At 38.8% G+C, this 25,417-nt stretch overlaps 2 protein-coding genes across 4 annotated transcripts in view; one reads left to right on the top strand and one right to left on the bottom strand.

The window, feature by feature from the left end:
- LOC126357156 (pantothenate kinase 3) overlaps positions 1-25,417 on the bottom strand; it is a 137,134-nt gene that overhangs the window by 73,598 nt on the left and 38,119 nt on the right. For 2 of the 3 annotated variants that reach the window (XM_050007430.1, XM_050007432.1), the window contains exon 2: positions 3,048-3,147. Coding sequence is in view for 2 of the 3 variants with exons in the window: in XM_050007432.1 (XP_049863389.1) it covers positions 3,048-3,147 (100 nt within the window). In the remaining variant the exon portion in view is untranslated. Of the gene's footprint in view, positions 1-3,047; positions 3,148-18,225; positions 18,316-25,417 lie in introns of those variants that run through there. The other variant, XM_050007428.1, reaches the window with a different exon arrangement.
- Positions 13,428-25,417, top strand: part of LOC126357140 (charged multivesicular body protein 7) — a 215,638-nt gene continuing 203,648 nt past the window's right edge. The window contains exons 1-3 of the mRNA XM_050007427.1: positions 13,428-14,048; positions 14,935-15,112; positions 17,688-18,050. Coding sequence (XP_049863384.1) covers positions 13,774-14,048; positions 14,935-15,112; positions 17,688-18,050 — 816 coding nt within the window. The 5' untranslated portion in view covers positions 13,428-13,773. The remainder of the gene's footprint in view (positions 14,049-14,934; positions 15,113-17,687; positions 18,051-25,417) is intronic.

Genomic DNA, 25,417 nt, shown 5'->3' with positions numbered 1-25,417 from the left:
TGTGGTGGGAGTGGAAGTAGTGCAAGAGGTGTGCATGCCTATAGCCCCACTGCTAATGAGCAGTTCGCAACAGTTCATGTTAACACACTTGGGCTTACAAGGCCTCTTATCTGCACTGTGGTAGCTGTACAATCTACCACTGCTGACCTTACGATACGACGATCTTGAGGGCGTCTGTGCCGCACGGACGTCCAGAACCTCATCTATGGGTAAGAGAATGTTTACATCACCTCTGGCGCCAGCACTGTTGTACCACTGACGCAGCACATCCAAGTTGTAGAGCAGTTCTGCGAAAGGACTACCTCGCCACGTCGAATACCACAATTTGATTCCTTTCAAACCCTCTCAGTTGGCTGTCGGAAGCACAAGTGTGTCTCTGTTGCATGGTTGTCTGCTTGCTTTGCATGTTTGCACCACACTGTGCCTTTTGGCCGTGAGCATTCCCCAATACAAGGTAGACGCCGATGGCGCACTGAGAGCTATGCTATCTGCTGGTTGATGATGCAGAAACCATTACAAGTACACCTACTATCCCACAGATGGCATATGCTGTCATGAGATCGAAACTCCTCTGGTAATATGGAAAAGTACTTCTATGAGTAAAGGATTTTCTCCATGTACATGGCTGGAGACAACATCATGATTCCTGTCATCAGGAAGAAGCTACAAAAATCTACAAATTTCTATTGCAGTTTCGGAACCAATGTTGACTGAATTCACACTTAATACATACTAAGCTATTAAGGCTGCCATGAAAGAGGATTTCATGAACGCAAGTAAAAAAGCGCAGTTTTCTAATATACCAGTTCTAATTAGTTAGCAACTATACTTTTACAGTTTTAGATGTGTTTAAAACTCTGTATATTCTTAGAAATTTTACGCATGGTCAATGAGCTGTAGTTTAGTTTGTTTCAATGATGTGACTTTAATTCCCTACATGAAGAATCTGTTACAGACTTTTGCACTAGAATACAAAACTTCATTCTGAACTTCAGATTTTGTTTCATAATCCACTTCGGAAGTTCTACTTTGAATATTGTGGCAGTGAATTCTACAGTGCATTTTTAATTCACTCTTTTTTTGAACCATACATTACTTTAGGAAATAGGTAAAGTGTAAGAATACCTACATCCGTGCAAGATCTTCCATTATCGGCCTAACACAAGATTCTAAGTGCACTTTTCTTTAGAATAAATAGGGTTACTTTTTTGATACAGAGTCATGTGGGTTTATGGTGTAAGACAATACTGTGTCAAAGTGTGCTTGGAGTGCCTTTACCAGATCAACATAGTGAGACAGATTTATATCTGAAAAACAAGCAGAGCTAGAATTTTGGTTCCGTTATCCACAAGCTAATGATTTCTCAGTTTGATGAAATGGTTTCTATCGTTAGCAACTACAACAGGGCTTGGGTAAAAAAGCTCTGTGACAATATCTGCAGGCATCTCCCTCAGTTATTACCAGTATGCTTTTTGTCTCACAGATAAGTGAATGTAGTTGTAAGTGACAGGCAATAGTTACTGTTATCTACAAGGTAAACCTTAAACTATGTTTCATATGATCAATCTTTGTTGGCATTATTCAGAAAGCAGAGAAGGTTAGAAGGCCACAGACTTGGCTTATACATTTCGACGTCCCCAGTGCCAGATCGAATAGATTTCGCTACTTTGCTCAATGTTTGTGGCAAACAGTTGGCAGCGAATTTATTTTCTGTTGCCATTTTCCTGTTTGCCATAGATTCCACCACTTGTAAGTTCTCTATCTTTGGTTGTAGCCAGCTTCCCTCTTAGCTCAGATCCTGTATTCCTCGGTCTTAATTTTCCAAAAACATGTGTGACTGCTATATACTTAAATAAATTCAGCAACAAACTTTTTAGAGCACTGATTTAAAGTTGACCATATGCACACAGACGAGAAACACAAGACTGAACAAACAGCTAACACTAACATATTTCAAACACGAGATTTGTGGCGATGTCCTAACCACCTATTACGCATGTCTACACAGACGTCGTTGATGTTCACATCTTTGAGGAATTTTTTCACACATGCAATTCCAAATTCCATATTTGTGCACATTTCATATTCTGCACAACTAACCTTTGCTATGTTTGGGTATTAAACTAGGCACCAACAAGCTACTACCGTCTTTAAAATTCAACACAGAGGAAATAGCGTTAATTCATACCTCCTACGATACAGTCAAATCTCCTGTTTCAAATAACAGCATTGGGACTTCATATGTATGTAAACTACACTGTCATTAATTTGTTTTTTTTTTTTTGCTTTTACAGCATTAGAGCTACATCTTCTTAATGTAGCAGTGTAAATGAAACAGCATAGTTCCATCAAAGATATATATTCTAAGAAACAAAATAAAATTTTATTAAATGCATGGTAGAATACTACAGAAATTAATTTTGTGCGAACATGTTTTAGATTAAATCAAATGGAATTGTATGTCTCAAAATAATGTGTTAGAAAGACTTGACCAATATGTTACAATTGAGAAAAGCTGAAAAATATATAAATATTTCTGGAAAACAATGTGGTATCCAAACAAATTCATAACATGGTAGTGAGTCTCTTCTGTGATCATTACAAATTAATGCTCTTTTAGCCTACAGTCTCTTATATTTTATTCTTTATGTAAATATATCTGTTGACATACAGATGACAATATATCTTTGTACAAAGCAGATTTTTCCAGTGGTAAAATATTTAAAAGAACAGTAGTTGAGGCTCTTAACAAGTAGGTGAGCAGTAATAAATATTTTTGAAAGGACGACATACGCCTGATTTCCAGAAATTTGTTGTACAATGACACTCATTTTGATAAAGTAATATGCAGAATTAATATCAGGCTAGTTGAATAAATTGTACTTAATCTTTCTGTATCTCTGTAAATGCAATGGTAATGGATGGCACAACAATACACTTTCATAAAAATGAAGCACTAATAACATATTGCTGAATAAGAGGAGCTGTGCAACAATAATAAATTATGACTAAAGTGATACGGGATTATTTACCCATATGGTTCTTACCTGTTGTGTTGGGCACTGCTACGAATGTGTGTGTGAAAGGTCCAGTATAGATGCACACGGAGGCAGTTAGATGTATTGATACAGCTACTTCAAGCCCATTCTGTAAAGACAAATTAAATTAACTTATTTATCATAGCCTCGGTATCAGTATAAGCGTTAGTAATGGTTAAAAAAGTAAACTGTATGTCTTTTTCCTGCTGCACATGATAACGAGACAAAAATAGTCGAAGATTGTCGCAGTGATAAAAGAGCTGAAATATGTGATTACTTGCTAATTTTCTATACCATCTGCAGAATCTTGAACAATTATCTGAGCAAAGAAAATCGATTGAAAGTTTCTACCAAGGTTTTATTGCCTATATAGTAGAGACTGCAGAATCCCTTCATGATGATATCAAACAGTACTGGCAGTACGCAAGTTATTAGCCACAGATACTACTTATTCCAAGCTATCTTGGTTTGTACGAGTTTAGATACATTCAGAGTACTATGAATTATTAGAATAAACTTATTTAGTACCAGTACATCCTGTAATGGTATGTATAAACTTCAGTGTAGTAGCAGCTACGTCGAATACAGAACGATAAATTTAATATCATTATATGCTATAATACAAACAAAAACCAAGCAACTATCATCATAGGCAGCAATTCATATTATCTTAGAACCACACTGATTACATATCTTACATTTTTTATTTAAGCCATATGACAACAAGATATAACTTATGAAACTGACCAACAGTGCTTTCAACAGAAGCTATGTTCAACCATCTGACTCTAAAACCACTGTAGAAAGCAACTCAGACACAATATTTCTCTTATAGTGCGATATATTTCAAAACTAGTTGTCTACTCAGCATTACTGCTCAATCTCTCAATCAAACCTTCACAGTTTCAGTATGACTACCAGAAGTATTGAGGAGTGTTATTGACTATCCAGTAACAATTAAAGGATGATTCACATTAGATGTCAATGAAATGAAATTAAAGGCAATGACACTGTCGAATAATTGTGTGTTTGCATTATATATATATATATATATATATATATATATACTCCTGAAAATGGAACAAAGAACACATTGACACCGGTGTGTCATACCCACCATACTTGCTCCGGACACTGCGAGAGGGCTGTACAAGCAATGATCACACGCACGGCACAGCGGACACACCAGGAACCGCGGTGTTGGCCGTCGAATGGCGCTAGCTGTGCAGCATTTGTGCACCGCCGCCGTCAGTGTCAGCCAGTTTGCCGTGGCATACGGAGCTCCATCGCAGTATTTAACACTGGTAGCATGCCGCAACAGCGTGGACGTGAACCGTATGTGCAGTTGACGGACTTTGAGCGAGGGCGTATAGTGGGCATGCGGGAGGCCGGGTGGACGTACCACCGAATTGCTCAACACGTGGGGCGTGAGGACTCCACAGTACATCGATGTTGTCGCCAGTGGTCGGCGGAAGGTGCACGTGCCCGTCGACCTGGGACCGGACCGCAGCGACGCACGGATGCACGCCAAGACTGTAGGATCCTACGCAGTGCCGTAGGGGACCGCACCGCCACTTCCCAGCAAATTAGGGACACTGTTGCTCCTGGGGTATCGGCGAGGACCATTCGCAACCGTCTCCATGAAGCTGGGCTATGGTCCCGCACACCGTTAGGCTGTCTTCCGCTCACGCCCCAACATCGTGCAGCCCGCCTCCAGTGGTGTCGCGACAGGCGTGAATGGAGGGACGAATGGAGACGTGTCGTCTTCAGCGATGAGAGTCGCTTCTGCCTTGGTGCCAATGATGGTCGTATGCGTGTTTGGCGCCGTGCAGGTGAGCGCCACAATCAGGACTGCATACGACTGAGGCACACAGGGCCAACACCCGGCATTATGGTGTGGGGAGCAATCTCCTACACTGGCCATACACCTTTGGTGATCGTCGAGGGGACACTGAATAGTGCACGGTACATCCAAACCGTTATCGAACCCATCGTTCTACCATTCCTAGACCGGCAAGGGAACTTGCTGTTCCAACAGGACAATGCACGTTCGCATGTATCCCGTGCCACCCAACGTGCTCTAGAAGGTGTAAGTCAACTACCCTGGGCAGCAAGATCTCCGGATCTGTCCCCCATTGAGCATGTTTGGGACTGGATGAAGCGTCGTCTCATGCGGTCTGCACGTCCAGCACGAACGCTGGTCCAACTGAGGCGCCAGGTGGAAATGGCATGGTAAGCCGTTCCACAGGACTACATCCAGCATCTCTACGATCGTCTCCATGGGAGAATAGCAGCCTGCATTGCTGCGAAAGGTGGATATACACTGTACTAGTGCTGACATTGTGCATGCTCTGTTGCCTGTGTCTATGTGCCTGTGGTTCTGTCAGTGTGATCATGTGATGTGTCTGACCCCAGGAATGTGTCAATAAAGTTTCCGCTTCCTGGGACAATGAATTCATGGTGTTCTTATTTCAATTTCCAGGAGTGTATATATATATATATATATATATATGTGTGTGTGTGTGTGTGTGTGTGTGTGTGTGTGTGTGTGTGTGTGTGTGTGTGTGTGTGTGTGTGTGTGTATGTATGTGTGTGTGTGTGTGTGTGTGTGTGTGTTTGTGTGTGTGTGTGTGTGTATTATCAGTTACCATCTGTGGTACAAAATGTCTAAATATAGGGACCATCCTGGTATTTGCCTGGAGCGATTTAGGGAAATCACAGACAACCTAAATCAGGATGACCAGAGACAGGACTGAACTATTGTCTTATCAAATGCGAGTCTAGTCTGCTAGCCACTGCGCCACCTCGCTATGTGTCTGAATATAGCATCAGAACAAAGTAACTAGCAATCATGAAATTTATTGATACCAAAGCAAAAGCCATAAAGGATGTTATTTATAAAGTAAACTACTTAGAAGTGAAAAAGGAAAGTTTCATGTAAACATTTCAAAATGAACTTCTGTGTGAGCAGTTTGGGTTCAAGCCACAGATTTTTTACGAAAATGTCAGGAGAAATTCATAACAAGTGTTTTGTGTTACACTGTAATTTATGTATCAATCTTTTTAAAATAATATTTACACATAGTAGCATAACATTTACATAATAGATAATTTGGACTTTCACTGGTTGCTGTACGACAGATAGGTCAGCTACATATTTGCTTTGTGCCGTTTGTTCATTTCCTTTTTGATACTTCCGTAGCTTTCACATTTGCTGAGCACTGGACTTTTTAGTTTGGGTGGATTATTTTTGATGTGAGCTTTTCTCGGACTTGTTCTTTTTTTCTATACCTGGACATATTTACAATTCCTAAGATAGGACATATGTCATCATTTTGTATTTATTAACTTAATACGAATTTACACCTACATTCTGGCAAATGTCATTGTTTATGCATTATTCATCTCATAGTTATTAGAGATTCAAATCTGAAAGCATTTTATCATACAAGAAAGCTCAACAATTTGCAGATAGTTGTTTTCACATCAGAATCGATACTTACTTGTCTCACATTTCATATGTGAGACAACAGCACTATTGATGTCAGTGACGAAAGAGTTGCAGCTCCAAGGTGGGATACCTGTGGAGCTGGAGATCAATGACAGTCTGGGTGCGACTTTTGTATTGCATAGATGTCTTGTAAGTTTTATCTTGTAATAAATTGTTATATATTCATAAACATACCAGCTGACTTACTGGTATATCCTCTCATATCCATAGCGGAAATCTAGCACATTGGTGACCCTCGACTAATGCAGTAATCACGCCAGTCGGCAATTCGCTCACTTTTTCTAGTATGTACTAACAATGCAGCCATCTCCTGCTGTCCTGTACACATCAAATGCTCCATCAAAAGACACCGTATGGATCAAGCCTCTATATGCGTCTCATTAGTGCAGTGATTGCTTTAACGGATAAACAGTGATTCCACCAGAACCGTGTTTGTGTGTGCAGATGACACAGCCTCGAGCTATCGCAACCGCCTCGCCACAACAAAGGCCGCCATTGTCCAACTTACTATGATTTGATATTCAACATGATCCGTCTTCACGCATGTTATAGCTGGGGCATTACGCTTCATCTTCAAACATTTTGACCAATTCTGAGGAGATCGTGACAACAGTGTAACAATGCAACAACTTCCAGCTGTAAACACAGCTGTAATTGGCAATGTACTACACCAGTGTTTCAATTACTGGATGCCAGTACGTGTTTCACATCCTCGCTGTGAGTGTTTAAAGACTTTTCTACAATCATCCCGTCTTACAGTTCTCATGGTATTTCACAAACACAATAACTACCCTTCGAAGCCTTTCTCATTGACCTAAACTGCCTCAATTCCACACCAAGCAACCAGCCCTGTAGCCTGCTTCAGTGGAGTGTGTTTGCATCACTGGGAATTTAGGATGACGATTCTAAATATGTCACATTGATCTGCCACCCCACTAACATGCTGACATCATTAGCTACGTCATCCTTGCGTTACCTGTGCATAAAATACGCCATAGCAAAATAGGCATTACTACAATGACTGGCATGTACCCAAGAACAACAGTTACAACAGGCCATATATAACAAGAAGTTGAAAGAAAAAAACTCCATCACAGCTGACTGCAAACTCTACTAGACACAAACCTCATGCTGGACAATATGCTTTGGTCGCTCTGGACTATGAATCTCCTTCAGCAACTGCAACTCATCTTGATTCCATATAAAATTGAGCTGATAAACAGAAAACTTACCCTAGTGGACAGATTATATATGTTCCTAAAACATCAGCACTGTATGAAATTTCAAGACACTATACCACCCCATGACACTCTCTGAGCCACCCTAAATGGACCCAAGAACAATTGACCGTGATGTCACCCCTGCAACCCTCAGAATATCCTGGCCAGCTGTACAGGGCACCACTGCTGCAGCTCACAATACTGTGATGCTCAACCCCATTGTCACCACTCTACACAGCTGTTCTGGTACCACATGTAATTCAACGGCCTGACACACAATATCAGCTTCCAAGCTGACACCCAGACACCAAGTGTGGACTGAGGTAGGTATGTTTTTGTTTTATTTTAACAACATGAATGGGACGCAACAGAATAGCGACATGTGCACAGTCCAGTTATTATATTAGATGTATACCTATGAATATAATGTTTTCTCTTGTCTTTCAAAAATTATGACGGGCTGTAACATATTATGGACATGTGCACAATTCAGTTATTATATTTAATTGCTTATATATAAACAGATTAGAACAGATCATACGTATATGTTGTAGGCTGGACTAAGATGAAATGGACAGAAGATGTCCAATAAATTGCTGTGCATTGGAATTGTAAATACTAAAGTTGGTTTAAGTACATTGGACGATAAGCCAGCTTCACATTTATTGAGCTGGTCACACATCCTCGATCACATAGTCGACTGTATATTCCTGATCACAACTCAGGCACAAATTCCTTTTTGATGCTGGTACAGATGTTTGTACAGTTCCCACAGACAATTCTAATGACTGACCACACCAAGCTGCCAACAAGTCTGTGATACCAGTGCATGCAATGGTCGATCCAGTGTTCCAGTGCATGAAAATCTTCATTGCCCATGGACCTTCCTCACTACCAACATAAACAAAATCATATTGGGCATGGACTTTCTTCGACTTTTCTGCCTCTCATCTGACCTTGAATGAGTAACTCCTATACACTCAACAACTCATCACCGAGCTTTTTGCCTCTGCCAGCACTTTCTTGGGAGACATATGTTCAACTAACAACATCAATGACAAATGCTCGGCTATGATTCAAAATGTGTGTTGGTGATTGATGTGATCACGATGATACAGCAACAATACCTTGACACACATCAACAAGCAGAGATTCTCCACTGAGATAATGAAGACCAATGCCCTTATCTTCACAATGTTTCGCGAGATCTCACATGTGCACACACTCTCGAGCAACATAAAATGCTCGTGGCTGCCCACCCATATGATAGTGGAACAAGCACTGGTAGCAGTTACTTCTGTAAAATATCTGGGAGTATTCGTGCAGAACAATTTGAAGTAGACTGTTTGGACGATCGGTTCAGTCCTGTTCTGTCAAATGGGAACCAAAGTTTATATACTGTTTAGCTTTTTATTCTGTTAGAGATATTACAAAACATAAATATTTTGGACTATCCTGGATAAATAAGCGTGAAGCTAGTATAACACGAGCGAGCGAGGTTAAAATAGGTTTATTTCCATTTTAGCATATGATGACACCATTCTTCCCATCGATCACAGCATCAAAACATTCCCACAAAACTTTGACAATTACATCCCATCCCATCGCATTCCATTGTCGGCCTATCTGAATGCCAACATTTGGTATGTACCTGTATTGTAGAGTGTTTTGATGTTCCATACCATTCTGTCAAGTGCGGATCTATCTTCAAGTCAAGTCTTGAAAATCATGGACAGAACTGTCAGCAACACACAACCAGTCTTTGGAAAGGTGTCTCTCAAATAGATCACAGACAAATCGTAGTGTGTGGGTTGGTTAAGCCATCAGCCAACGCTGCCTAAAGGAAAAGTGCCCCCACAGTCTAACATAACAGTTGCGACAATCACTACTGTAAGAGTTGTTACTGTTGGACAGTTAGATCGAAACAAGCGCTCCAAGCGACGAGAAAGGAGAACGTCAGATGCGTTGTAAGCACAGTGTTTGTTTTTCATTCCTTTCCTACGTGATTTACAAAACATTTGAATTATTATTTTGCCTCCAAGAACTTTTGTAATATCAGAAGATATAGATGTTTCTGAAAATTCAGTGACATGTTACAATACATTTCTGAAGAAACACTTTTGATGTTGGATAGAACTGCAGCTTACCACGATGATATCAATGGAATATCAACACATAGATTCACACATAAGAAGCACAGACATGATGCTGTAGTATACAGAGTAGTTGCAGCATTAGAAAATTGCAGCGAAATTCAGGAAGATCTGCAGCGGATAGGCAATTAGTGCAGGGAGTGGCAACTGACCCTTAACATAGACAAATGTAATGTATTGCGAATACATAGAAAGAAGGATCCTTTATTGTATGATTATATGATAGCGGAATGAACACTGGTGGCAGTTACTTCTGTAAAATATCTGGGAGTATGCGTGCGGAACGATTTGAAGTGGAGTGATCATATAAAATTAATTGTTGGTAAGGCGGGTACCAGATTGAGATTCATTGGGAGAGTCCTTAGAAAATGTAGTCCATCAACAAAGGAGGTGGCTTACAAAACACTCGTTCGACTTATACTGGAGTATTGCTCATCAGTGTGGGATCTGTACCAGGTCATATTGACAGAGGAGATAGAGAAGATCGAAAGAAGAGCGGCGCGTTTCGTCACAGGGTTATTTGGTAAGCATGATAGCGTTACAAAGATGTTTAGCTAACTCAAGTGGCAGACTCTGCAAGAGAGGCACTCTGCATCGTGGTGTAGCTTGATGTCCATGTTTTGAGAGGGTGCGTTTCTGGATGAGGTATAGAATATATTGCATACCTCCTGAGGAGATCACGAATGTAAAATTAGAGAGATACGACCGCGCACGGAGGCTTTCTGGCAGTCGTTCTTCCCGCGAACCATATGCGACTGGAACAAGAAAGGGAGGTAATGACAGTGGCATGTAAAGTGCCCTCCGCCACACACTGTTGGGTGGCTTGCGGAGTATAAATGTAGATGTAGACAGATGTACATGCAAAAGTGATTCTCGCCCATTTGTCATTCCATAGGCATATTATGTTTTAGTCATTGCCACCTGTCGGCACAAGTGCGACTTTCATCTTTATATTATTCTAAGTGGGACATGCAACCGCCATATATAAAGATAAATATACACTGAGTGTAAACCACAAGTCCTCAACGCCAATAACACTGTCAGAACTGCTGTCATATGTTAAAATGGCCATTAGAGACTTTTCATCCAATGACATATGTACTAGTTTATGAGTATCGGAGAAATGCTGCACCTTATGCTTTAAAAGGGGAACATATTGTCACTTATCCCACATTTCATTTGTATTTCTTCCACATACCTCTATAATGTAGTGTCTGATGGAAAAATAAAACGTTCTGACTAAACCTGTACGCCTTAGTGCTGTAATATAATGACTTTAGAGCAAACAGCTTATTTTTGTCTTTCCATCATGCAGATGGCATGCTAATCTGGTTTAACAACAAGCCAAGTGCACCTTGGTATCCTATAGTCTTCAAAATTTGTTTGTCCTTCTTCACTTGATCCTTCTGACAGAGTTTCTGTTCCTGCCTGTACTTAAAACGATAGGCACTTTCCTTGTTCCTTAACAGTTTTGCATGAAGTCTAGGGATCTGTGCATTCTGATATTCCACACGCTTTTCCTAGGTACAAATAACTGCACTTAATTTTACCACTTCATTGACAAATCAGGTCTGTGCCGACAATTCAGTTGAATATGGCACTGATATATTGAGAGTTTAACTGGCTGCTTCTGTGCCATAGAAGTGTTTTACAGCTTTAGACGGATTGTTGAACATTTGTGGAGTCTCCTCTTCATTGTCAGTTGAGGTGGCGTATTTGGAATGTCAAACAATGTGATTAACTGCGTTCCACATCAGTTTATTATTCTCTGCATCCATGAACTGATTTTGTTCGACATTTAGCGGAAAAAACGTAACATTATTATAAAGGGAAACATGGTCTTTTTTTCATAAGATCTTCTCTTCTGCTATTCACTAGCCATTTTCTACTCCTAAAACGAAACATTAATCATCAATATACATGTAATTTGCAAGCGAATTGTGACGATACAGTTTAGTTACATGGTGGTATATACCTCTCAAGGTTCTTAGGGAACCTAAAAAAGACAGATGTGGAATCTTCTTCTTTGTGTTGCAGCATTTGTAAAATCCATTGTACAACCAAAAATGAACAACTACTATTCGCTTTCGCTTTCCCAATCGCGCCGAAAACAATAGTTTAACTTACTGGTCACTTGGCGCGCTACTGACGCAGTAAGCAACGAAATCGAGGCGAAGTGTCATGAGTGTTTTGTTAAGCCTAGTTTACACGACAGGTTGCAGGCAAATTTGCTACCAGCCATTGCGTATGCGCGCCGCGTGTTTTGCAACTTCTTGGTGAAACTAAACAGTTTCGGCGTGTTCCAACTTTGGTGACACTAGTTGCATGGGTTTTACGTTATGTTTGTTCGTAGGACGTAGACAAACTGAAATATGAAGTGGGGAAAGGAGAATTATGTACTCTTATTGGATATATATGCTTTCAATAGGTGTTTGTGGCTTTCAGTGTTGCTGATTACAAAAATAAGCAAGATATTGCTACTCATGAGACCTTCATGTGCGATCAGAACAATGTTTGACAATATCTGAGTTAAAGGAAAAATTTATTGCATTAGGAGCACATATACAACTAAATTTAGAAAAATACAAGCAAATGCAATTCTAGCTGTAGAAATGCTCTTGTCTACAAGACTAAAATCTCGTTGATCGAGTTGACCCACTTCTTTTTAAAGAAATATTGTTGACAGGAGGGAAGGCTACGAAAATCAAGAAGCTATATTCTTTATTCAATATTCATCTCTTTAAAATGTCGCAGCAGTGCTCCCCATTCACTTATGTTTGAATTTTGAAATATTGCCACTCAACAGATCTATCAAGAGAGAAGTTTGTAAACCATTCTCTTCCTAATGTGGCCTGCTTCGAATAATTAGTGGTGTCAATGTTAATAGTCATTAATGTTAATGTTAATAATTATCGGTTTTAATGAAGAAGCGACATCACCAACTGAATCCGCATCTTATAGCATGCCGAGTGTTCTCGATTGAAATGCACGCAATGTGATATGTAATTTCAGTTCTGGTGACAGTACTTAATGCATTACAATATCTTTATTGCTTATCGCATAATTAACTCTATTTAGAAGAAACATTATCAGTTCTGGTGACATTCTAAGATAATTAAAAGAACTTCTTGGGTTTTCCATTACAAATTATTTCAGCAAGGGTGCTGACCAATCGAGCTGACGTCTTTTCTTCATCCAGTCACGAATCGAAACGTTTCTTTTTTTTCTTATGCAGCGATTCCACGCAACAACTCTTTCGATGTGCAGCTGCCAAAATTTTCATTTCAGACACGGCTCAGAAACCCACAAAACGACGAAACTGAAATATCGTTGTGTAAAGTATGCTTTAGACTGTGGTGTCACTTAATCAGCATTGCACAGCCATTCTGTGGCGAGGCGCCTACCACCACAATCGCGTGTATAGCAGTCAGCTTGTCTCAGAGACATCTATCGGACCGCCCGGCAACTCCTGATGCCGCTAGAAGGAAATCTGTGAACACGCCATAGATAGTGATATCACAGTCTAATGGCATATGGTCTAACACATGGTGGTAAATTTTTTTTATCTCATTCGTCTAATACATTATCAATTGTGTTAGACTGTGGTTTTATTTATATGAAGGTCGCTGGCCAAAGATTACTGTGCTCTCACTAATATGATCGGTGATGTAAGATATCTGCTGTCAATTGTTTTTGGACACTAGAATATGCGTTCTCTGAGCTTACCAAAGAGATTGTTGTTGTTGTTTGCGGCAGTGTTTGTTTAGTTCGTGAGCGGTAGGGTTGAAAGTCATTGAACCGCTTGAAGATTGCACAGTAGTGTTGTCAGCTGATTGTGGTGTTACGTTAAAATGGTCTTGGAAACTGAACCTCCTTTGCCGCCTGACAAGTTACCAAAATGTTGGAATGACAATGTGAGAATTACTGCTTTGTACTCAAGTATTCGCCCTAAAGATGTCAATCCGTTGGATCGGATAGATAAAATTTCATTTTGGAAACCTGTTGTTGATACTTGGTGTTCCCATCATCATCGTCACACATTTACACTGGACGAATTGAACAGAGCATTTCTCAGAAACGGCATAAGCCCAGCCTGTTTTGATGCGGTCATAGAAGAGATGATGAGGTAATTGGAAAGTTATATTATTATTATTATTATTATTATTATTATTATTATTATTATGGTGGATACCGTGGCGTTCTCCCAAGTTTTTTTTGGTTTGTTTGTCAATTATAACAGCTGATTTCTTTTGAAGATGCCCTAATAAGAGAGGGGTTGTACGTTCACATAATAATATCCTATCCTTAAGCTCCTGCTCCCATCCACAAGTAGCTGTATATGCATACCATTCGTATGACATCTTATGCAGCAGGCTAAATGTTGTAATTCACTGCTTTCAGTAAACAATGTGTAGTACTCTAAACTACTTTTCACTAAAGAAAATACTTTTGTTATAATGACAGTTGGTTAAATGAAAGATATGCAAGTTTTGACTATGGGTTAAATTCATCTACCTTCGTATGTTACTGTTAGTGCAGATAACTGCATAAAGGCTCTCTAAAAATCTGTAGTTACAATAGTATGTAAGATGTTTAATTTCAAAGAAAATATTTGTACCGTTGCTTCAAGTTTGGTACCTGAGTTATGTGAAACTGGATTTCTGTCATTCAGTTTATATGCAACATGAGTGTGTGTTCACAGATGCAACAAGGTTAGAGGCTACAGAAAGTTTGATAGCTCAGGTATTTTGTTTTGGAAAAAGCCATTGATTAGATTTTGTAGTATAGAGCAAATCAAAATATATAGAGATTTAATGACAGTAAGTTAATCTGATAATAGTAGTGACTGTATAGTGAAACGTACATGGTTTTTCACTGTCATTTTTTTGTTATCTGTTAAATTTGGAAATGTACCCTAAGGAAATTTTGTTGCTGAAATATGCCTGTATTCTCATTTTTGTTGTATTACATGCAGTTTTCCTCTTCACTCATTTATCCTTTTTTTAATGCAGGCACAAGCAACTAATGTTATACACAGATTTCACCTATGTTCCAAGTGATTCGTGGACAATGTGGGCTGCTGATGTACTTCTAAAGAGACCTTTGGAAAAGACATTGAAAGCTGTTAAAGAGTCTGTGTGGCCTTCTTTCTTTAAGGAGGAAGTTTATGTTCATGTTGCCTCAACAAAGGTAAAGTCTGTTTTCATTTCAGTTTCCTTCAAAAGTGTGGGAAACATATCAAAATTTTATTTTAAATGATGGAAGATGTTAAAATAGGTTTTTACTAATCTTGAGCAACACTTTATAGAACTAAAATAGCCCAGTGTAAAACTACCCAACAGAATCATTGCCTACTGTGTTGAGAAAGTGCCAAGCAAATTTTGTGATATTTGACATAATAGACAATGACCTGCACTTTAAAAAAAAACACACCAGTTTATAGTAGGTTTTATTTAAGGACAATAGATCGCAGAAATGTAGGATATAAAGTAGGTTTTTGGACCTGGAAGAGAAGTTAAATAGGATCAAATAAAATACAGTAGGGTTATCAGAAATTTCAGGACATGTGAAAAAAGGCAGGGAGGAAATTCAGATGTAGGTTTTGTTGTAAAATTAAAAGCATCATGGCAAATATACTGAATGAATCCTTGATAGAATGGCAGGACTTGTTTAAAAATAAACTAAATATGGTCCATGGAACTCGTTCACACCAATTTGCCCCCATGCTCACAGTCTTATTAAAACATAGGCCTCTATGAAGGAGATATTAATTCACAATGTCTTTCTTCCAGACTGCCAGTCCCAATAGTTATACAAGAGAGCTTCTGTGAAGTTCAGAAAATAGGTGAGGGGTAGTGGTGGAAATAAAGTGGTGAGAGCAAGTAGCTGGATAGCTCAATTGGTGGAGCATGTGCTCATGAATAGCAGAGGTTCTGTTTTAGACTACTAGCCTAGCATACAGTTTTAATTTGCCACAAAGTTTCAAATTTGTGCACACTCCACTTCATAGTGAAAAATTCATTCTGTAAAACTTTTCACAGAGTTACAGAAATTTCTGTATTATAGGGAATCTGGTTAAAGGCTGATATGTAGAGGATATTAGTGTAGAAGTAGGATAAAATAAAAAGCTCATTTCTTCTTCAGTGAAAGATTTTTGAATAAGATGCCAGAAATGATAGGTCATGTGTTTGTAGAATGTACTAACAATGTCAGCATGTCTGCTTTAACACTTTCTTTCTAAAGAAAACAAATCGAAAATTGAGTTGATGTTGAACAAATTGAACAAACGTAAAGGAATTGTACAGGCTGTGATTACATTAGAATACTAAGTGATCCTAGATTTTTGAGATCAGAGTAAAATTTGATACAGTCTTGGAAATAAATGGTTATCAGGGAACAGCTCTGAAATGTAAATTATGACAGTTGGTTTGGGGGGGGGGGGGGGGGTGAGACATAACAAATGAGGCTAAGCAAAAAGTTCAGCATTATACTACACAAAGTGTATACATACACAAAAGGGACAATTTTTTAATGAAAGTACATAAGTAATGAGCAAAAGATGATGTAGGCTACAAAGATATTCTGGAAGTAATTCTTGGTGTGATGTGTAAAACCTCTTGAAGTATGAAGAAAGGAAAGATGATTGTAGATGTTTCTGCAAAATTACTCACATAATGTCTGTAAAGCAATATGCTTCATCAGAAGGGAAGTGATGCTGCAGTATTGTACTTTACATTATAAAAGACATGCAAAATAAAACATTTTAGACCTGTCAGCCTTCTCCTCGTTAAGTACAGGATATTCACTAAAATTATCACCAACCACACAGCAAAAACATTGAATCATAACCAAACTAGTGAACAAGATCACTGTATAAGTGGTTGTTGCATCATCAGCCACTTGCTATTTGTGAATGGAGTTACAGAATCAAACAGTGAATGACATTTACCAATTTGGATGGGATCCATAGATTTTGCTAAGGCTTATGACCCAATTTAAATGAAATCTGGGGAAATTGCACTAAATCAGCCTATGTTAGTAAACTGAAGAACATTTGACATTACAGCTTGCATTACAGTGCTTCAAATAGTCAAAAATTTTAAAATTAAAATAGGAATCTGGACGGAAATTCTGTGCTCAGCAGCCGTAGAGGAAATTTTCAAATCATTGAACGGAAGAAATAAAGAAGCAGTAGGTTAACAATTAATGAGGAATCAACGGATAAGTTGGAAAGTGTGCCTGAAAATTAACTTCGGCACAATTTTTGTTAAGATGGTCAATGGAGAAAGTGCTAATGTAAGTTGAGTTTGATGCTAGCAGAAAAGTTGAGAACAGTGTTATCCTTCATGATTCAATTGCTTCTTTTGTGTGTGTTAGTATATTGCTCCATGTGAGTTTGTTTTTTCCACAGCATTGTTTAAACATTTCTACATAGCATTAATGTACCGCTGCAGTACCATAAAGTATATATAACCAATAACATATTCATGAGACTTCGACATTCAGTTTATTGGGATCCGACCCTCTACATCAGCTAATAAAAATACAGAGCAAGCTTTTTATCTTTGTTTTGTCTGGTGCTGCAGCATGAAAGATTAACTGAGGAGAAAGATTTTGATGCATTCTAGAAATATTACTGTTTATAAGGAGTATACATCAGTTAATTTATCACTGGGCTGTCCTCTTTCTCTCATTGTGATATTTATTGGTCATGTGTTTTGACCAAAATTTGACAGATTTCATGATGAAATAAAATTCTTTACAGGCCTATGCTGAATTTGTGTGGTCATCTATAACAGATAGTCAGAAAGGAATGTTACTGGAGTTGAAAGAAGTTGCTTGCATTTGTCAATTTACTGGGCATTTGAAGGATTTGGAAGTAGCAATTCATTGGCTACGCCAGCAGGGCAAAGTTGCTGTGACATTTTCTCGGAAAAATGGTGAAATGTTGGTAAAATTTGGTGGTACGCTGGAAAAGAAAGTGACTGTGACTGAAATGGACATGAGTGTGTATTCTTTGAAGTACAGTGAAAAAGTGCTTATGAATTTACTTGAGGATCTTGAGAAAGAAAAAAAATTGGCCATTGTACAGGCTCGAACTTATGTGCAGAAGGACATGAAGCACATGGTAAGTTTGTCATATCTTTGATTTATATTTGTGCATGTTTTGTCTGCAAGCAATTTTAGTAGGCATAAAACTTTGTTGCAAGTGTTAATTCTTTAATGAAGGTTTTCTATTGAGCGTACTATATTTTTATCATACAGATTTTCTCAATATTATGAGGAGGAAAGTCGCTACTCACCGTATAGCGGAGACGCTGAGTCGCAGATAGGGGAAATACGGAAGCGTCCGATCCCGCCCGTCTGCTTTGACCCATGACGTCACAAATATGGCGGAAACAACCATAAACCATGATTACAATATGGTGCGTATAAAGTCATTACGCACACATTATGAGGACGAAAATACATCGAAAACCAAACACACACACACACACACACACACACACACACACACACACACACACACACACACCACGAAAAGCCTAATGGCACTAACAGACAAGCGCGGGAAATAGGAGGATTTTGGGTGGGGACAAACTAAATATAAACCAATTTAGAAACCCACCCCCGTACAAAGCCCACGCAAAATGAAGAAAAAACCGACATCACTAAACTCCCCAACCACCACTAAACACAATATCATCTGGAATCGGACACTTCCCTTGACCTATATAGCTCAACAGCAGCTCCCGATCTCAGAAATTGGGACCGAACACTTCCCTTGACTTGTTATCCTTACGACATCTCCACATACAGTCGTCCCTGGTCTGAGACGCCGGAACTTTAAGTAAGCCTCATTTCTTCACGACATACTGAACACTTCATGACTCCATCCAAAAATCATGGTTGAAAAAATTTTATTAGAGACAATGCACTGTCCCCCATCATAGCCGACAACCGAAAACTGTTGACCCTGTCAGTCATATCCATATCTACCAAAGACATAAAAAAAGCAATTTACCAAAATTCACACAACACCACACTCGCAAACTAAACCAAAAACACCACCTAACACACCACCTGTGTGCACCACCGATCACATCAAGACGACACCTGCAAACATGCAACTCTCACAAACTAAATTCTGCACCGTCATGACGTCACACACCACAACAGCCTTACGTCATGGGTCAAAGCTGACGGGTGGGATCGGACGCTTCAGTCGACCCCAGATAGGCACAGCAAAAAGACACTCACAATTATAGCTTTTGACCATTAAGGCCTTTGTCAACAATACACACACACACACACACACACACACACACACACACACACACACACGTCTGCAGTCTCAGGCAACTCAGCCAGTAGCTATAATTGTGAGAGCCTTTTTGTTGTGCCTATCATCTCCGCTATATGGTGAGTAGCAACTTTCCTTCTCATAATATTGTTACATTCCATCCTGGATTTTCCATTGTTGGAGTTTGTCAGTGGTATATCATTCTTTGTTAGAAGCTAGGAGATTCAACTGACTTTGGATTAAAGTACATGAAAGGTTATGAATCGTTACTGGTACTGAGACCAGTTTGAAATATTTCATTCCTAAGCCTGCAGCACTTTGCTGCACAATTTTCAGTTATTAACAAGTATGTTGGGCTCTTGAGCACGAGAAGTATTAGCTACTGTAATATCAGCTCTGCTTGTAATGGAAATTCTGTGTACTTTCAGTTACTGTTATATTATACAAATATAACTAAATATCTATGAATAACAGATGGGGAGTAGCTAATGTGGAACGTTTGTATAAAAGACATTGTAAGGAGGGTAAATGAAAGACTGCATTTCATGGGAAAAACTTGGCTGATGCAACAAATCCAATAAAGAAAACGTCTACATTATAACTATTCACACTCTTCTAGAGTAGTAATGCTGTGTAGTGGGGATTCCTCAACACAGGATTGACAGAAGATATAAAAATTTTCAAAGCAGAATGATTCATTTAGTGTTTCACTGAGACAGAGGAGTGGGTGTTGAGGGGTCTGATAAAAATAATTATTTATTTAGCACCATGCAAAGGAAACTATGATGAATGCAACATTTATTTTTTTAGTATCAGTTGCAGTGGAAGTGTTAACAACTGAAAACAAAAGACCTATTGCTCCTATCTGTATATCGATATTTTTTCAGTGTTTACATTTCACTGTGACCATTACAACCACATATTATTCCCTCTCCAGTGATAATGTCACATTTCTTTGGGAAGTGTACTGTTTGTCCCGAACACATGCTTTTGCCCACAGCTTTCATCTTTTACAATGAATGCCAAATGAAGCATTGTTGGCTGTAGTTCACTGTACATTTGATGCCAGAGAGAACTAGATCAGTAGTGCACGGAAGACTTGTTGGTGGTAGGGCGGAGGAACATGTGGCCCTAGTTTGTGTGTAGAATTATCACAAATTATCTGCGATAAACACTAAGGAACAGTGGCCTGAATTCTTCACTTTGGGCAATTCTGGGTTGCTGCTTTGTGCCTGTGCAGTATCTTCCATGAAATGCTGGCTAACAATGTGACATCTGCAACTCTGGAACATGCATGAGCTGTATTATTCTGTCTTCCAGGATTGTATTGAATACTTGGTGTGATTAACTGGGAAATTCCAGATAGTGTAATTGTTTGGAGATTACTTTTTCTGGACACTGTTTAAGGGAAAATGTTAATGGATTGTGGTCTGTAAATTCCCTAGAGACGTGGAGAAAAATACAAGTGGCTCAGGTGCTCCTTTTCACAATTGGTGGAAAGAAACACCTATAGCCTACTCAAAATTAGGGGAACATCTGGTTAGGGATGAGCAAGCTGAGTTGTATTAGCTATTTCTTCTTTTAACTTATACCAGTTCGTCTGCTTCTTTGGTTCATGTGACAGGGTGATTATCTTTGCTGTTGGTGCTCTTGTACAAGTTAAACAAATACATTCATATAAATTCGCCATTCCTAAAAACCAGCACAGTCCTGCTACTGTTTTGAGAGGAAGCAATCCTCGATTATTTTAACTTCTTCTTCTAAAGGTGAAATCCTGTGATGGGATACACAATAATCCACTCTCTCTAAAAATGCATTTCTCACTTTAATGTTATGGTGATATTTGTCCAACCATTCAAGAAGCTGTTGCTGATGCATTATGTTCTTCATCTCCTGCTGAAGCAATGAGAGCATTCATCTGTATAAGAATAAACAAAAGGCAAACTGTTCAAAATGCTATGAATAAATAGCTGGAATGTTTGTGCTGTATTGCGCAGATCAAAGGGCATCTTCAAAAATTCTAAAAGTCCAGATAGTGTGATAACAGCACATCAACTACCACAACAGGAATATGGTGAAAAGCTCGAATGAGGTCAGTTTTACAGAATATCTTTTTGTTGGAAAGTTGGTTGTTGAACTCGTGCAAATGAGGTACGGGATAGCAGTGTGACACTGTCATAGCATTTAAATCTTTACAATCTCCAAAGGGGCAACAGGTTTTGTCCGTCTTTAGAATAAGATGGAGAGGACTGGACCAGCAGCTTTTAGGAGGAAAACATATGTCAGGCGTGACATTAAAGTTTCTCTCATGCTGATTTTTCTGGTGACAAGTGTCTGGCTCATGCAGGCTCAGGATGCCCTGTTGTTGTGATTGTGTATTGTATTTTCATTTCAGAAAAATCCCAGTTAGGTTTCTCTGTGAGAATATTTGACTATCTCTTTAGCAAGCCTCAATATTTGTGCTTTGGGTCAGGTGCAAACACTAAACTGGGGATGTCTGTACAGGCGATTAAAGTTTTTTGTTCACGTGATTTTTTTTTGACTTAACATCAAGCAACGGACCATAATGGCTCAAGCAATCCTGGAAATTTTCTTGGAAGGCCCATTTCAAGGTTCAGTAGTTATTCACCGCCCACAGGTGTATGTGTCTGAAAGTTTTCATGATCTAATACTGTTACTGGCAATGCAGAAATATCTGCTCCGGAACCAACCAAAAATCAAAGATTGGCGTTGTGATCTGTAATGGACAGATGATGGAGCCTCCTCACTGTGCTCTGTCCCAATTTGGTAGCATACTAGTTTCCCACCTGAGTGTCAGTGGACTGTTGAGAAGTAAATGAATGTCATGGTGCACGTTCTTCAAGGTTCTGGACTTCCAGAAGGCTTTTGACACTGTACCTCACAAGCAGCTTGCAGTCAAATTGCATGCATATGGAATATCATCTCAGTTGTGTGACTGGATTCGTGATTTCCTGTCGGAAGGGTCACAGTTTGTAGTAACTGATGCCAAGTTATTGAGTAAAACAGAAGTAATTTCTTTCATTCTCCAAGTAGTAAGGCAATCTGCCAGGCCATCTGCTGTTTCTTATCTATATAAATGATTTAGGAGACAATCTGAGGAGCCCTCTTAGGTTATTTGCAGATGATACTGTCATTTATTATATAGTAAAGCCATCAGAAGATCAAAACAATTTTCAAAATCATTTAGAAAAGATATCTGTACTGGGTAAAAATTGGCAATTGAACCTAAATAATGAAAAGTGTGAAGTCATCCACATGTGTGCTAAAGGGAATGCATTAAACTTTGGTTAGACGATTAATTAGTAAAATCGAAAGGCCATAAATTCAACAAAATACCTAAGAATTACAATTATGAACAACTTAAACTGAAAAAAAAAACACACACAAAATGTTGATGGGAAGGTGAATCAGAGACTGCATTTTATTGATAGAACACGTAGAAGATGCAACAGATCTACCAAAGAGACTGCCTACACTACACTTGTCTGTCCTCTTTTGGAATGCTGCTGTATGGTATGGGGTCCTTACCTGATAGAATTAACAGAGTACATTGAGAAAGTTCAGAGGCGAGTAGCACATTTTGTATTATCGAGAAATAGGGGAGAGTGTGTCACTGTCATGATACAGGTTTTGGTGTGAACATAATTAAAACAAAGAGGTTTTTCATTGCGGCGGAATCTTCTCATGAATTTTCAATCACCAGCTTTCTCCTCCAAACATGAAAATACTTTATTGATGCCAACCTACATAGGGAGAAATGATCATAATAAAGAAAGGGAAATCGGAGCTCCCTAGGAAGATAGTGGTATTCGCTTTTTCCGCACACTGTTAGAGATTGGAATAATAGAGAATTATTGTAAAGTTGGTTAAGTGTACCCTCTGCCAGGTTTCTAAATGTGATTTGCAGAGTATCCATTCACATTTTCTGTTTGAATTCGTGATGATACTAGTACATGGGGTGTTTCTGTGCATGCTGCGGTAAGTTCAGTATGCTTCTCGGTCATGTACCAGTTCGTAATTTGTGAGTCTGGATCGTTAGCTCCAAAAGCCATCTGTCATCTTGAGATAGGGGTGAAACAGATTCAGCACTGCATACAAATTGACTGGGTGTCTTACGGTTTTTTCAACCATAGAAACCACTGCTTCAAGACTTACACCTTGTCTAGCTTCTAGTACAGAATGCGTGTTGATTGTTAGTCTCTGTAGAAATATACCCTTAAAAAATCAGTGGTTACTTGCTTTCTGGTAGGAGCATGTATCTCTCTGACCAAAATAGATGGCATTTTGTCTCCTAGTTTTACTTCAGTTGGCAGTTTTTTAATGTTACATGTCTCCGATTTTTCAAACGGTAAAATAAGATATGTTTTAAGTCTGTATACGGGGAAGCGGGTAACAGTTTTAACAGTTTGAAAACGAAATCTGACATTAGCTTAGCAACCTCACTATCAGTCAATCCAAAAATGAAATGATACTTTGTCACTTCATTTCTAACATTTGTGGTAAGAAACTGGGACTCCACTTCCAAAAAATCATAGCTTTTTTTCCCCCCCAGAAGGGTGGTATTTTCACTTCCACATGCGACATTTCCATACTGGTGTTGCTTGATGGTGAATTTACCATGAAAACAAGTTTTCAATTGCCACAGTAAAATTGGAATAATCATTGGAGTGACCATTATGTACTCACAGTTTGTTGGCGTCACCAGTTGTGGGTTCTTGTAAAAACAATTACTTGTTTAACGCCACAAAAGGAAATTACCAGGAATGCATACATATATTTTTTAATATCAGTTGCAGTGGAAACATTAAACAACTAGAAACAAAACATCAGTTATTCCAGTTGATGTAAATAAAATATAAACGCTTGTTTGTTCAAAGTCATTTATTTTTGAAAGTTCGTGACGGATTGCTTTCAAATTTTGACACAATGTTGCATTCTAATACTGGCACGTATTTAGGTACGTATTTCTTTATGTATTCCCCATTATTAAAGTTATAAAAGCTATTTAAAAAATTCTTGTATTCCAATGCAACGTTGTTTCAAAATTTCAAAGCATTCGATAAAAAACTTTCAGTGATATGTGATAATGAGGAATTACAGTTTCTAAATAAGTCCCAATGTAGATGTATGTTTCTCCAAAATAACAAATCTCTGAAAGTTCTTCACGGTTTGCTTCAAAATTTGCACATAGCGTTGCTTTTGACCACTCGAGTGTTTTTATATACCTTCCGGAATGCCATCTTGTATATATGTAACAAATAAAGGGAAAATATTCTTATCAAATATCTCAATATATACTGTTGCAGTTTATTTCAGGTTTTTACAAGTTGGTGTAATAAATTTTAGACACATATAGATGACATACTTTTAAATATATACAGGTTGTTACAAAGAGGTACGGCCAAACTTTCAGGAAACATTCCTCACACACAAATAAAGAAAAGATGTTATGTGGATATGTGTCCGGAAATGCTTAATTTCCATGTTAGAGCTCATTTTAGTTTCTGCCACCTAAGCTCACTGGAGCACGTAATCATGATTTCATATGGGATACTCTACCTGTGCTGCTAGAACATGTGCCTTTACAAGTACAACACAACATGTGGTTCATGCACGATGGAGCTCCTGCACATTTCAGTCGAAGTGTTCGTACGCTTCTCAACGACAGATTCGGTGATCGATGGATTGGTAGAGGTGGACCAATTGCATGGCCTCCACGCTCTCCTGACCTCTTGACTTTCATTTATGGGGGCATTTGAAAGCTCTTGCTACCGTGGTACCAAATGTAGAGACTCTTCGTGCTCGTATTGTGGACGGATGTGATACAATACGCCATTCTCCAGGGCTGCATCAGCGCATCAGGGATTCCATGTGACGGAGGGTGGATGCATCCTTGCTAACGGAGGACATTTTGAACATTTCCTGTAACAAAGTGTTTGGAGTCACGCTGGTACGTTCTGTTGCTGTGTGTTTCCATTCCATGATTAATGTGATTTGAAGAGAAGTAATAAAATGAGCCCTAACATGGAAAGTAAGTGTTTTCTGAAACATATCCACATAACATATTTTCTTTCTTTGTCTGTGAGGAATGTTTCCTGAAAGTTTCCCGTATGTTTTTGTAACACCCTGTATATAAAGGTACAGTAGTGAAACATTGTTTCCAAACAGAA

This window comes from Schistocerca gregaria, chromosome 1 (genome assembly GCF_023897955.1).
Source record: "Schistocerca gregaria isolate iqSchGreg1 chromosome 1, iqSchGreg1.2, whole genome shotgun sequence".
In the NCBI taxonomy this organism is placed as follows: domain Eukaryota; kingdom Metazoa; phylum Arthropoda; class Insecta; order Orthoptera; family Acrididae; genus Schistocerca; species Schistocerca gregaria.
This window is presented reverse-complemented; position numbering and strand designations above follow the sequence as displayed.